The 14,657-nt window shown below is 53.7% G+C and overlaps 1 protein-coding gene across 1 annotated transcript; it reads right to left on the reverse strand.

The window, feature by feature from the left end:
• Nucleotides 1–419: 419 nt before the first annotated feature.
• LOC101355898 (cytochrome P450 2W1) lies at nucleotides 420–10,935 on the reverse strand. Its single transcript, XM_004385973.1, has 11 exons — nucleotides 10,919–10,935; nucleotides 10,472–10,598; nucleotides 9,523–9,894; nucleotides 8,725–8,887; nucleotides 8,281–8,430; nucleotides 7,836–7,993; nucleotides 2,546–2,719; nucleotides 2,071–2,209; nucleotides 1,798–1,979; nucleotides 1,001–1,142; nucleotides 420–610 (listed from the first exon to the last, which is right to left on the reverse strand). Exons 1-11 carry the CDS (start codon nucleotides 10,933–10,935, stop codon nucleotides 420–422), a joined length of 1,815 nt encoding a protein of 604 aa, XP_004386030.1.
• Between the last annotated feature and the right edge of the window lie 3,722 nt (nucleotides 10,936–14,657).

The raw sequence follows: 14,657 nt of genomic DNA on the forward strand, positions 1-14,657 counted from the left end.
CAGCTGGGGAGTGCAGGCGCGGGGACCTTGGAAAGGGCAGAACGGGGTGGGGCTGGGGGCCTCAGGAGCGGCAGGGGCGCTGTCCCCCGCTCCTCCCCGCCACGGGGTCAGCCTCCCCCACCCCCATGAGAGCCCAGCCCCCACCGTGCTCCATGGGGGCCTCCCACCCCCTGAACGAGGTTGCATGGGCCGGCGCTGAGCGCCCAAGACACAACCCCTAGACGAGGGGGTCCCAGAGAGGAGCCGATGAAGCGTCTCGCCCGTCGGTTCGTGGGTCCATAGGTAGCGGGGGCAGGGTGGAGGAGCCTGCGATCCCCCGCCAAGCGCCCCACGCTGAGAGTGGGGTGGCCGTGGGGCGGCAGGGGTCCCGGGTGCCGCGCGGGGGTGTCCTCAGGTCCGCCCTATGGCCACCGTCCAGGTCAGCGCCGTCGGGGCACCGCGCACAGGGCCTGGGCCCGCGGTCGCATGGTGAAGGCCGGGGCGGGCGAATCGTCCAGGGCTGCCGGGTGGTCGCCGGGCGGGGGCTGCAGGCGGAACCGCTGGAGGAGGCCAGCGAACAGCAGGAACAGTTCGGTCCTGGCCAGGCTCTCCCCGACGCAAACACGGCGACCTGCGGGAAACCGAGGCACGCTGGTGGGCTGGCGGCGACTAGGAAGCAGCCCCTTCCCTCTAGATGGCGCTGGTTTCTCCCCCAGGACCGACCCCCTACCCCCCTCCTCGCGAGCCAGCGTCAGAGTGGGGCCGGGAGGGGGTGTCGGGAAGGCAGGGCGTTCTCCACCGGCGTCGGGGTGGTGATCTGCGGTCTTTCTTATGTTTACGGGAGCAGCCCCTGATCCTCCACACAAACCTCTCAGCTCTGAGAACAGGCCTGGAGGGGCAGGGACAGGTGGGCTTTGACCTGGGAGGAACCGGCCCTGGATCTAAGGCAGCGCCAGGAGGGAGGTGGGGACGCCCCCGCCCACTGGGAGCCCGGGGCTGCCACTGTTTCGGGCCACTGTACCTGCAGAGAAAGGCAGGAAGGCCGCTCGCTTCACAAACCGCCCATCCGCGTCCAGGAAGTGGCCAGGGTTGAACTGCTCGGGGGTCTCCCACTGGGTCTTATCCAGGAGCACCGAGGTCAGCAGAGGGATCACAGGCGTGCCCTGCGTGGGTAGAGGCTGTATCCAGCCTGGGCAGCCGGCCCCAAATGGGGCACTGAGAGTGAGGGGCCGGGCTGCCTGCAGGCGGGTGGGCAGGTGGGCTAGGGCAACCCCGGAAGGGGATGAAGGGGGAAGAGGGGGCGGCTTCGCCTTCTGGGAGGTTTGCTGGAGGCCCCTTACACAGCTCTGCCCGCAGCTGTTACAGCCCCGTTCCACAGGTGATGCACCTGGCATCAGGAGGCCAAGTGACCTCCCCCAGGCCACATAGTGAGGACCCCCTCCAGGTCACACAGTGACAACCCCCCCCAGGTCACACAGTGACAACCTCCCCCAGGTCACACAGTGAAACCCCCCCCAGGTCACACAGTGAGAGCGCCCCTAGGTCACACAGTAAGACCCACCACCACCATGGTCACACAGTGAGAACCCAGATCCCCTGGCTCTGAAGCCCATACAGGAGGAGGCTGTGAGACCGACGGCCGCCCCCTCCTGCCCCTGAACCCCCTTCTTGCTTCCAATAGGCGAGGCCAGGCTCGGCCACCTGGGGGGTCCCTGAAGGGGCCGAGGATGTCGGACGTGGGGGCGGCCAGGAGTGGGGGGGGGGTCTGGGGCCCCACCTTGGGAAGCAGGGGTAGGAGCAGGTCACCCTGGACCGCACCTTGGGGAGCAAGTAGGCTCCCAGCCGGGTGGGGGCAGTGGCGCAGCGCGGCACGTGCGGCAGGAGCGTGATGTAGCGCTGCACCTCGTGGAGCACCGCGTTGGTGTAGGGCAGCGCCGCCTGGTCGTCGGGCCGGGGCCGCCGGAGGCCCAGCACGCGGTCTAACTCGGCCTGTGTGCGGCCTAGGGATAAAAGGCAGGCGTCTGTGGGAGCACCCCCCTCCCCACCGCCCCGACCCGCTTGCGGAGCTTCTCGGGGCTGCACTGGGCTCACCCTGCACGCGCGGGTGCCGAACCATCAGGAGGACGGCCCACTGCAGCGTGGCCGAGGTGGTCTCCGTGCCGGCCATGACCATGTCCAGGGTGCAGGCCACCATGTCGGCCTCGGAAAACGGGCCCAGGGGTTCTTCCCCCTGCAGGGGGTGGGGACGGGCGGGGCTAGGCTGGAGGGCCTGGGAGTCCAGCCCTGCCCCGTGCATCCCTAACACAGCCGTGGGCTCGCGGGGGTGGGGCGAGGCAGGCAACAGGCAGGGAGGACCCCATCCTCCCAGCAGCCCTTTGAAGCAGCACAGAGGAGGAGACTGCGGCTCAGAGAAGGCCCCGTACAGGACGAGGCGTGGCTTGGTGCAGGACTGGCATAGACCCCTCCCACTCTTTTCTGGGGAGGTTTCGGGACGCCCCACAGGCCTCTTAGGTGAACCCTGGTTAGGTGGGGCTGGGCTGAGGGAGGTCCGGCTATCCGCTCACACCTGGCCCTGCTGGATCAGGGCGTCCACGTAGCCCTGCACTGGGCTCCCCCTGAGCGCATGGCGCCGCCGGGCCTCCAGGAGTGTCTTCAGGATGGCGCGCACCTCTTCGATCTTGAGCAGGACCGGCCGGTGCAGCTGGAGCACGGCTCCGAGCTGGGGGAAGACGTTGAACATCTGGGGGTAGAGGGGGCCATGCGGTGGGTGAAGCGCAGGACCTACCCTGGGGAAGAGTCCATCGATCTATTCCACCCTCTGCAGCTGCGTTGACGTTCAGGGTCTGCGCCAGCTGCGGCCACAAGGGAGCGCCCTCTGCCCTCAGGACTAGGGACAGAGGGACCTCACCCCCAAGACCGGGGATGGAAGGACCTTGCTCCAGGACCTGGGACAGACATTCCATCTGCTGGGCAAGGAGGAGCACTAGGACAGGTAATACCTGAGCTGGGTGTGTGCAAGTCACAACAGCTTCCTGCAATTATGCCCCTTTTTCCCAGAGCTGTGTTGACACAGTGGTTAAGAGCTCAGCTGATAAGGAAAAGGTCAGCAGTTCAAATCCACCAGCCAATCCTTGGAAACCATATGGGGCAGTTCTACTCAGCCCTATAGGATCATTGTGAGTCAGAATCAACTCAGCAGCAACAGGTTGGTTTTTTTGGTTTTCCATCCACCCTGGTGGTACAGTGGTTAAGCACTCGGCTGCTAACCAAAAGGTTGGCAGTTCCAATCCACCAGCCACTCTTTGGAAACCCTGTGGGGCAGTTCTACTCCGTCCTGTAGGGTTGATATGAATCGGAATCCACTCGATGGCAACAAGTTTTAGCAAGGGAATAAGATGAAGGTGGGGGGGGGGGTGTCGCCACTATGAAAATAACTTTGCATCTGCTTTAGTCACTAAAAAACAGAATTTGCAAACTTAAGAACCTCAGCTGACCCAACTGTAAAATGGTCTCAAATACAGTCTCCTTCACTAGGTTGAGGATAAAATAGGAGGATGGGTGTGTCTGAGGTGCCAGCACAGCATCTGGCATACATACAGTAGGTGCTCCATAAATGCCAGCCACTCTCGCAACCCACCCGATTCTACCTTTCTTCCTCAACATTAACAATTGCTAGTAGCAGGTTATATGTGGCACCTCCGCGGTGAAGAAGGCTATGGAACATGTGGCACATTCTGTTGCCCTGGGAGCTGTGCAGTCCTGGCCACTGGCTGTCCCTTTCAATCCACACTGACCCCTCTGGTCTCCATCCTGCAGGGAAGTGTCCCTGGGTGAACTTAACTGGGGAGTCAGAAGCCCAGGTCAGCACTGACAAGGATGAAGGGTCATCCTAGGGAGACAGTGGATGCTCCCACCAGCCTGCTATCCCCCTTCCCCCATGTACACTTCACTCAGTAGAATTAGGACCGGGGTGCAGGAAAACTCAAGATGTTCTTCTCTGGCATTCCGTGAATCATGGCTACTGGTGTTAACCCTTACCTCACACCATACAATGTTGCCTTACTTGGGAATTTAGCATGAAAAAGTGCACATGAATGAAGTCCAACACCCATTCCTGATAAAAATTCTCAGCAAAATAGGAATAGAAGGGAAATTCCTCAACATAGTAAAGGGCATTTATATAAAACCAACAACCAACATTATTCTCAATGAAGAGAGACTGAACGCATTCCCCTTGAGAACAGGAACCAGAAAAGGATGCCCTTTATCACCACTCTTGTTCAACATTGTGCTAGAGGTCCTAGCTAGAGCAATAAGACAAGAAAAAGAAATAAAGAACATCCAAATTGGTAAGGAAGAAGTAAAACTATCCCTATTTGCAGATGATATGATCCTATACATAGAAAACCCCAAAGATTCCACAAGAAAGCTGCTGAAACTAATAGAAAGATTCAGCAAAATACCAGGATACAAGATCAACATACAAAAATCAGTTGGATTTCTCTACACCAACAAAGAGAACTTCAAAAAGGAAATCAGTAAAACAATACCATTTACAATAGCCCCCCAAAAGATAAAATACTTAGGAAAAATCTAACCAGGGACATAAAAGACCTTTACAAAGAAAACTATAAAACACTACTGCAAGAAAACCTAAACAGATCTACATGGAGAAACATACCATGTTCATGGATAGGAAAACTCAACATTGTGAAAATATAAATACTACCCAAAACAATCTACACATATAATGCAACCCCGATTCAAATTCCAACAGCATTCTTTAACGAGATGGAAAAACTAATCACTAGTTTTATATGGAAAGTAAAGAGGCCCTAGACAAGTGAAGCATCATGGAAGAAGAACTAGTAGGAGGCCTCACACTACCTGATCTCAGAACCTACTATACAGCCACAGTTTTCAAAACAGCCTTATACTGTCAAAATGATAGACACATAGATCAATGGAACAGAATTGAGAACCCAGACCTAAATCCATCCACCTATGGACAGTTGATCTTCAACAAAGGACCAAAGTCCATTAAATGGGGAAAAGACAGTATCTTCAACAAAAAGTGCTGACAAAACTGGATATTCATTTGTAAAAAAATGAAACAGGATCCATACCTCACACCATACACAAAAACTAACTCAAAATGGATCAAAGACCTAAATATAAAACCTAAAACTATAAAGATCATGGAAGAAAAAATAGAGATAATGCTAGACGCCCTAATATATGGCATAAATAGATTACCAAACATAACTAAAAATGCACAAACAGCAGAAGATGAATTAGATAAACGAGATCTCCTAAAAATTAAACACTTATGCTTATCAAAAGACTTCTCCAAAAGAGTACAAAGAGAACCTGGGAAAATTTTCTTGGCTACAACATATCTGACAAGGGTCTAATCTCTAAAATTTACAGAAAACTTAAACACTTTAACAACAAAAAGACAATCATCCAATTTAAAAAATGGGCAAAGGATATGAACAGACACTTCACCAAAGAAGACATTCAGATGGCTAACAAACACATGAAGAAATACTTGAGATCATTAGCCATTAGAGAGATGCAACTCAAAGCTACAATGAGATAACATCTCACTGGCACTAATCAAAAATAACAAATGTTGGAGAGGTTATGAGGAGATTGGAACTCTTATATATGGTTGGTGGGAATGTAAAATGGTACAACCACTATGGAAAATGGTATGGCACTTCCTTAAAAAGCTAGAAATAGAAATACCGTATGACCCAGCAATCCCACTCCTAGGTATACACCCTAAAGAAATAAGAGCTGTGACATGAATAGACATTTTCTTTCATTTCATTATTCACAATAGCAAAAAGATGGAAACAACCTAAGTGCCCATCAACAGCTGAATGTAAAAACAAACTGAGGTACAGAGGCACAATGGAATACTATGCAATGATAAAGAATAACAATCCTTGAAACATCTTACAACATGTATTAATTTGGAGGACATTATGCTGAGTGAATAAGTCAATCACAAAAGGACAAATATTGTATGAGACTACTATTATTAAAAAACAAGAAAAGGTTTACACACAGAAAAAAAAATTCTCTGATGGTTACCAGGGATGGGAGGGGGAGAGAGGGAAAATTACTAACTAGATAGAAGATACGTGTTAATATTGATGAAGGGAAAGGCAATACATAATATGGGGGAAGTCAGCAAAACATGACCAAGGTATGGGGGGGACACTGAGAGGAACACAAGAACAAAGGACAACAACAGTAATTACTATAGCAGAGACAATCCTGCAACAATAGTATTAACAAACACTAATTTATGAATGGGTACATAGGTAGATAGATATACCAAGAGGTGTGGAAGGGTGGAAGGGAACGCACCCACCTGCAGATATAGGTTTGGTGGTAGATATTTCTACATATATAACTGTAGGTGCTGTTTATATATTAATATAGACAATAAAGCACACACGGGCCACAGTCAGGGAAACTTATTAGACATGACCATACACCTCACAGGACAAAGTTCCTAGGCTCAAAGACAAAGGACCATCGACTTGGGGGACATCTACATCAACTGGCACAACATAGTTCATAAAGACAAAGTTCTTTGGTGAGTTGAGTGTCTGGAGTCTTAAAAGCTTGTGAGCAGCCATCTAAGATACAACTAATGGTCTCTTACCGTTCAGAGTAAAGCAGAGTGAAGAAAACCAAAGACCCAAGGGAGCAATTAGTCCAAAGGACTAATGGACCACATGAACCACACCCTACACCACCCTGAGACCAGAAGAACTAGATGGTGCCTGGCTGCCACTACCAGCAGCTCTGACTAGGATCACAACAGATGGTCCTGGACAGATTGGGAGAAAAATTGTAGAACAAAAACTCAAATTCGCAAAGAAGACCAGGTTTACTGGTGTGACATAGACTGGAGGAATCCCTGAAACTGTGGCCTTAAGACACCCTTCTGAACTGGAACTGAAGCCATTCCCGGAGACCAGCTTTCAGCCAAACCACAGACTGGCCCATAAATAAAAAGTAACACCTGAGAGGAACGTGCTCCTTAGAACAATAAGTTACGTGAAATCAAAAGGGCAACATTTGCCTAAAAGCAAAAATGAGAAGGCAAGAAGGGGTGGAAAATAAAGACGAAAGGAAATGGGGAAACTAGGACGGAAATGGGGAGCGTGCTGACACATCGTGGAGAATGAAATCAACGTCACGGAACACTTCATGTACAAACTATCGAATGGGAAGCTAATTTGCTCTGTAAACTTTCACCTAATGCACAATAAAATGTTAAAAAAAAAAAAAAGTGCACATGAGGTATGATGCCCGTTACAAATATAGATGCGCACCTAAACATATGAGCTTATGTAAATGTAGAGCTTAGAGTGGTGTTTTAAAAATTTAAGTTAAATGTTAAAAATACTAAAAGTTTAAGTATTCTTAAAAATGAAGTGCATGTGCCCCTGGGGGTTCTGAAAACTGAATGAAGGCAGAAGGACTCGGGTCAGATGAATAATCCCTAGACTACCGGGCTGGGGGTCTTAAGGACATCATGCCCCAAAATCCTAGGGAGAAATACTTGCCCTTCCCACTCCTTCCCCCAAGCAGGTGCGTCCATGACTGCTGGGAGGGGGTGCGGGGAGCTGAGGAGCCCCTGCTCTGGACTCACCCCCTCACTTGCCACCAGGGGATGAGGCCCAGGGAGCGTATCCACTTATGCCAGAAACAGGATCTAGCTCTGTCTTTGGACCCCAAATCCAGGGAGCCTTGCCTCCTGCTGAGCTGGGGGACAGTGGTGGGACGCCCCTGAGTCCTGCCCTCGGCCCGGCCTGGCCCAGCCCCCTCACCTGCAGGCCAGGGGAGCCCAGGAGGACCATGACCTCATCGATGAGGCCCAGCAGCGAGACAAACAGAGGGTCTTGGTAGTCAAACCGCTGGCCAAAGAGGAGGGTGAAGGTGATGTTGGAGGGCGCCCAGCCAAGCAGGGGCAGTGGGAAGGGCCGTCCTGAGGGGGAGAGAGGCGTCAGGCGGGGCAGGGACTCTGAAAAGGGGGTGCTCAGCCCCCATGAGGACCCGGGAGAGGGGTGCCCAGCCTCCATGTAGATCCTGGGAGGGGTGCCCGACACTTCTGTGGAGCTGGGAGGGGGGTGCCCAGCCCCCTCGTGGACCCAGGAAGGGGTGCCAAGTCCGTTTGGGGACCTGTGAGGGGGTGCCCAGCACCCACATGGATCCAGGAGGAGGGATGCCCGTCCCACATGTGGACCCTGGGAGGGAGTGCCCAGCCTCGCCCACCTCCATAGCTGTCCAGCTGCACCACGAGCCACTCCAGCTCCTCCAGGACCTTGTGGGCGGCAGGCGCCCGCCCCATGCCCAGGCCATGCAGGGCTCGGACAGTGAACTGGCGTGCCGCCCTCCAGTGGGGTCCAGACGAGAAGAAGATGCCTGTGCCAGATATGGCCTGGTGAGCACGCCACACAGAGCTGGCCAGAGGCAGATCAGCTGGGCCCCGTTTTCCTACAGGCTGGCCTTGCCTGGGCCCTGGCCTTGTGGCCCATGGATGTGAAGACTTGGCTGGCTGTCCCTGAGCACCCTTCTCTCTCCTGGGGTTCACTACCTCCCCAGCACCAGTCCCAGAGCCCAGGCCCCTCTCTGGCTCCTGCCCAGTGACACTGAGGACATGCTTCTCCTCAGAGCCCCCAGCCCTTTGGGGCCCCAGGAGCCAGTGGCCCCACCTACCCCTTCCTCCCTGGATATGCTGGAAGATGGGGATGAGTGGCCGATCAGCCAGCTTCTGCCCGGTGCCCACCAGCGCCGCCCTTACCGCCTCGAAGCCCGTCAGCACCACTGTCTTCTGGTGACCCAGGTGCACCGTGAACACTGGTCCATACCGTTCTGCGAGCTGGGGGTAGGTGGGGGTCAGCATGCAGCCCTCCCAGCCCTCACCAGGCCACGCAGGACAGTGGACTCAGAGCTGGAATGGGGGTGGGGACATCGGCAGGGCCCAGGGGTGGTCCAGCGGGAGCCACAGAGTGGGAGGATTGGGAGGTTTAGGTGATCAGAGCAAAGTCTGCGGCAGCCTTCGCTTAGCACAAGTTGAGGACTGTCCAGCCTCCTACCCCTACATCCAGCCAGAAGGAGCCAGGCTGGCCACACCTACCCACCCACCTTTGGACGCTGCTGCACGCTGACCCCAGGCATGGGTGCCACTTCTAGGACGACCCTCCTCCCCTCTGCTGACTCAAACCTGACCCTCCTGCAGGCTCACAGCAAAGGCTGCCTCCTCCAGGACGCCCTCCTTGTTCTGCTTCCCCCCACCCTGGGCCGACCTCCCTGGGAGGTCTCCTAACTCAATGTGTCTGTTGTGTGGGATGGGGAGAACATGGCGGGGGGGATTCTTTTGCCAAAGGCCAGCTGGTTCCGGCCTCCTGTGTCCCCGCAGGGCTGGGCGCCACACTGGTTGGAAAGGAGGGCATGGTGGCCCAGCCCCCAGGGCTGGCCTGCAGCTGTAGCACCAGGAGGCCAGCACCCTCCTACCTCCATCAGAGAGCGGTCCAGCCTCCGCATGTCCAGCAGGTGCAGATTCCCAACAAGTGGCAGGGGACGCGGCCCGGGGGGCCAGCGTGGGGCTGGGGCTGGGTTGGGGGCTGGGGCGCGACACAGCCCCCAGAGCCCCAGGAGCCCCAGGAGCAGCCCCAGGAGCAGCAGGGCCACCGCAGCAGTCAGGGCCATGAGGACGTGGCCCCACGGGCAGTGCCCGGCCTTATAGGTCCCACAGAGGGTGTGCCGCTCCCCACCCTGCCACTGCCCCGAGAATGTGACGTGAGTGGTTTGCAGGTGGCAGCCCCAGCTTAAAGCGGCAGGCGTGGAATGTGGGGGCGCGTCTGTGCCGGCGAGGGGGCTGGGGCCCTGTCGGGGGCCGGGCCAGGCAGGCTGTGCTTGGGGCCCTCAGTCCCCACCCCTGGCTAAAGGACCAGGGACAAGGATGTGGTGCAGGGACCAGTCCACCCCGATGCCGTTTGGGGCCTGCCCGCCCTGCCTACTCTGCCTCAGTCTTCCCATTGGAACCAGAGTCACAGGGTTTGGGACCCAGCCTGAAGGGCAGGACCCCTACCTTCCTGTGCTCCCAGCCTGAGCAACCCTCTGCAGTGCCCCTGGGGTGCCGGGAGGTTGGTGGGCCCCTTCCTAAACCCACCACGTGGACATGTGTGAATGACAGGGCCATCCAAGGTCCGCATGGCAAACACTCTGACCTGGGTGACAGCCCCTCATGGCTCTTGTCCCCTGGAAGGCCACATAGGGCAGAAGGCAGGGGCTGGGCTGGACAGAAGGGTGGGGTTGGCCACCCAGTGGGGTTTATGAGCTCCCAGCCATCTGTGGGACAAACTCTGTTCTCATAAACCCTGGTGGCCCAGCCTTGGGGGTGGTGGGGCGGGCTGCTGCTTTGGTAATGGTCTTGGGGCAGCGGGGGGCTGGCTGCTGGCACCAGAAGCAGCTGGGCCTGCTCCACACCACCTGCCCAGACATGAGGCAGCTGGGCCTGCAGCTGGGGCCCTGTCACCGACGGCTGGGGCCTCACTTTGGGCCTGTCTGTTGGGGGCTGCCACCAGAGCCTAAAGCCCAGGACAGGGCAGCCTAAGGCCTGGCCTCAACCCCTCCCAGGGCTGAATCCTCCTTCATTGGCCCTGGAAGGAAAGCTCCAGCCTCAGTTTGCACGCTCCCTGAGACAAGGAGCTCACCCCGTCTCAGGCAGCATCTCTTATTGTTATAGCCGAACAAGCTGCTGACTCTTGATCCCTCGTGCACCTGTTTGCCGCTAAGACACACGTAATCAACTCAGCATTTATTGAGCACCTGCGCGTACCAGACTCTGCCAGAAACGAGGGCTACAGAAGTTGACCACATGAGACCCTCAAAGGGCCCCTGCCCTCACCAAAGTCCTCTGGGCATGGTGGGGGCACCTAAGAGGCAAGAAGTTCGGGGAGCACTTCACAGAAGACACTGTATTTGAGTTGGAGGCGGAAAGATGAGTTAGGACTGGCCAGGCTGACGGGAAGGGCATTCTAGCAGATGGAACAGCATATGCAAAGCTGTGGACATGGGAGCAAGCCAGGGGTGTCCCTCCATGTGGCCGGAGGGGAGATGGGGAAGGGGGGGACAGGGCCTCTCAGGAAGATGCACAGAGCAGTGTGGTGAGGGGCTCAGCTGGAGGCAAGGAATCAGGGTCCCAGGGCCATGGTCCCGTCTTCCCCAGCCGCCTCCTCCAGGTTGGCGAGGCCTGGGTGCAAGGCTGAGGTCTTGGCGCTGCTCGAGAGGAGCAGGCCCGGATCCTTGCTGCAGGGCCCAGTCGTGCCCACCTGGCAGGGCCTGGCAGGGGAGGGGTGGGCAGGTGGGGAGTCAGTTGGGTGGATGGGTGGATGGGTGGAGAGGAGGGTGTTCTGGAACCTGGCCAGGGCTCTGGTTGAGCCTGTTTTTCTCATTGCTTCTACAACCTGAGTGCTCACCTGGGCAGACGTCTTACCTGTAGGATCTTTAGATTCTCCTAACAGCCCTGGTGGTGCAATGGTTAAGCGATTGGCTGCTAACCAAAAGGTCGGTGGTTTGAACCACCAGCAGCTCCACAGGAGAAAGACCTGGTGATCTGCTCCCACAAAGATTACAGCCTAGGAAACCCTATGGCGAAGTTATACTCTTGTCACGTGGGGTTGCTGTGAGTCAGAATCAACTCGACGGCACCCAACAACAACAGCAGCAGTCTTGTGGGGTTGCTGGGTGGCATTAACAGCTAAGTGCTTGATTACTAGCCAAGAGGCCGGTGGTTTGAACCTACCCAGAGGTGCCTTGGAAGAAAGGCCTGGTGATCTGCTTCTGAAAGGCCACAGCCTTGAAAACCCTATGGAGCAGTTCTCCTCTGCACACGTGGGGTCGCCATGAGTTGGAGTTTGCTAACAACAATAACAGCAGCCTCATGAGGTTGCCTGCTGCCCTTCACTTCATGGAAGAGGGAGCAGGGACTCTGCTGAGGACTGGCCCCCAGAGACGAGGCAGCTGTGAGGCATTAGCTGCCCCCTCACACAGTGCCCTGGACAATCCTTGGCCACATTGGTTGAGCAGCCCCTCTGCTACACGTCCACCCCTCCTGGGAGGCAGCGTCTCAGGGTGAAGATACAGCTTAGGAGTGAGAGGTATCTGGTCAGATGCCACCTCGGCCGTGCCCGCTCCGGCCGTGTGGCCTGGAGCAAGTGACTCCACCTCTCTGCAAAACTTGGACGTCACAATCCCAGCCATCAACGGTCCGAATATTCGACTCACAAAGCCATGAGTTACCCAGTGCCTGCAGTGTGTACCTGGGGACGCCAACCCAGGGGTCTGGGTCCCGCTGCAGGTGCCCCAAGAAGGTGGCGGGGGCTTGAGTGGGTGGGCGTGGGCTCATCACCAACAGGGCAACCAGGTGAGACCAGGGTCCCTTGGGAAGGACACGAGGCCCTGCCCATGGGCCCCACCCAGGCCAGGCCATGTGGGCCCCAGAGTTCCTCAGAGCCGGTCCAGCTGGGCTCAAGTTCAGGGTTGTTGAGTCAAATCTGGCCCAGGAGAGTGGAAGGGGGCAGGGCAGAGTTTGTCAATGAATCTCACAGGGTGAGATCAGGGTGACCATCAAGGGGTTCAAAAAAACAAGTTGCTGTCCAGTTGACTCTGACTCATGGCAACCTCATGTGTGTTAGAGAAGAACTGGGCTCCTTTTTTCTTTAAATTTTATTCATTTTTGTCATTGTTGTTGAGAATACACACAGCAAAACATACATCAACTCAACAGTTTCTACATGTACATTTAGTGACATTGATTCATTGATTAAATTCTTCGAGTTGTGCAAGCATTCTCACCCTCCTTTTCTGAGTTGTTCCTCCCCCATTAACATAAACTCTCTGCCCCCTAAGGTTCCTATCTGATCTTTCGAGTTGCTGTTGTCAATTTGATCCCATATAGATAGTTCTTAAAAGGGCACAATGCTCAAGGCAGACTTTTTTACTAGTTAAGCTAAACTATTTTTCAGCTTTGAGAAGACATCAGGGGATATTTTTGGTTCAAGTTTCAAAGATTATCTCAGGGCAATAATTTCAGGGGCTCAAGGCCCCAGAAAGTCTAGAGCCCATGAGAATTTGAAATTCTATTCTGCATTTTACCCCTTTTGATCAGATTCTTCTATGGAATCTTTGATCAAAATGTTCAGTAATAGTAGCCGGGCACCATCCAGTTCTTCTGGTCTCATGGCAAAGGAGGCAGTTGTTCATGGAGGCAATTAGCCACACATTCCATATCCTCCTCCTGTTCCTGACTCTCCCTCTTCCTCTGTTGCTCCAGGTGAATAAAGACCAATTGTTGTGCCTTGGATGGCCATTGACAAGCTTTTAAGACCCCAGGCACTAAGCAATGAACTTGGAGGTAGAACAGAAGCGCTAACCACCTTATTAGGCCAGTTAACTGGGATGTCCCGGGAAACCATGACCCTAAACCTCCAAACCAAGGAACCAAATCCCATGAGGTGTTTGGTTCTACATAAGCAGCCTCAGCAGCTTTTTTGTTTGTTCGTTTGTTTGTTGTTGTAACTGTATCTATCACGCAACTTTTGCCAATACAACTTTTTACACGTGTACAACTTCTTCACAGGACTTACAATAATTGACTGTGCAACCCCACCCTTAATCAATGAGATTTTTCTATCACCGTTAGTTTCCCCTCTCCCCCTCCCTTTCACCCCTGGTAACCGCTAGTAAACTTCGATCTCTACACATTTGCCTTTTCTTGTCTTTTTATATAAGTGGGGCCATACAATATTTGCCCTTTTGTGATTGGTTTATTTCACACAGCATAATGACTTCAAGCTCCATCCATGTTGTAGTATGTATCAAGACTTCATTTCTCCTGCCGGCTGAGTAGTATTCCATTGTATGTATGTAGCACATTTTGTTTATCCATTCATCTGTTGATGGGCTTTTAGGTTGTTTCCACCTTTTGGCTATTGTGAATAGTGCTGCAGTGAACGTTGGTGTACACGTCTCTTTTCTGAGTCTCTGCTTTCAAGTCTTTCGGGTATATCCCTAGGAGTGGAATTGCTAGGTTATATGGTTGCTATGAGTCAGAATCAACTTGACAACGAAGGGTTTTTTTTAATGGTAGTTCTATTTTTAGTTTTTTTAGGAACCACCACACTGTTTCCCACAGCAGCTGTACCATTTTGTATTTCCACCAGCAATGGATAAGGGTTCCAATTTCCCCACATCCTTGTCAGCATTTATTATTTCCTGTTTTTCTTCCTTAGCCATCCTAGCAGGAGTGAAATGGTATCTCATTGAGGTTTTGATTTGTGTCTCTCTGATGGCTGATGACGCTGAGCATCTTTTCATGTGTTTGGTGGCCGTTTGAATGTCCTCTTTGGTGAAATGTCTGTTCAAGTCCTTTGCCCATTTTATGATTGAGTTATTTGTCTCTTTAAGTTATTGAAGTTTTATACATATTTTGGTTATTAGATTCTTGGTGGATATATGGTTTCTAAAGATATTCTCCCAGTCGGTAGCCTGTCTTTTCACTTTTTTTTTTTTTTTTTTTGGTACAGGCTTTTGATGAACAAGTTTTTAATTTTTGAGGTCCTATTTATTTATGTTGTCTTTTGCTT

Source organism: Trichechus manatus, unplaced genomic scaffold, assembly GCF_000243295.1.
Source record: "Trichechus manatus latirostris isolate Lorelei unplaced genomic scaffold, TriManLat1.0 scaffold00151, whole genome shotgun sequence".
NCBI lineage: Eukaryota > Metazoa > Chordata > Mammalia > Sirenia > Trichechidae > Trichechus > Trichechus manatus.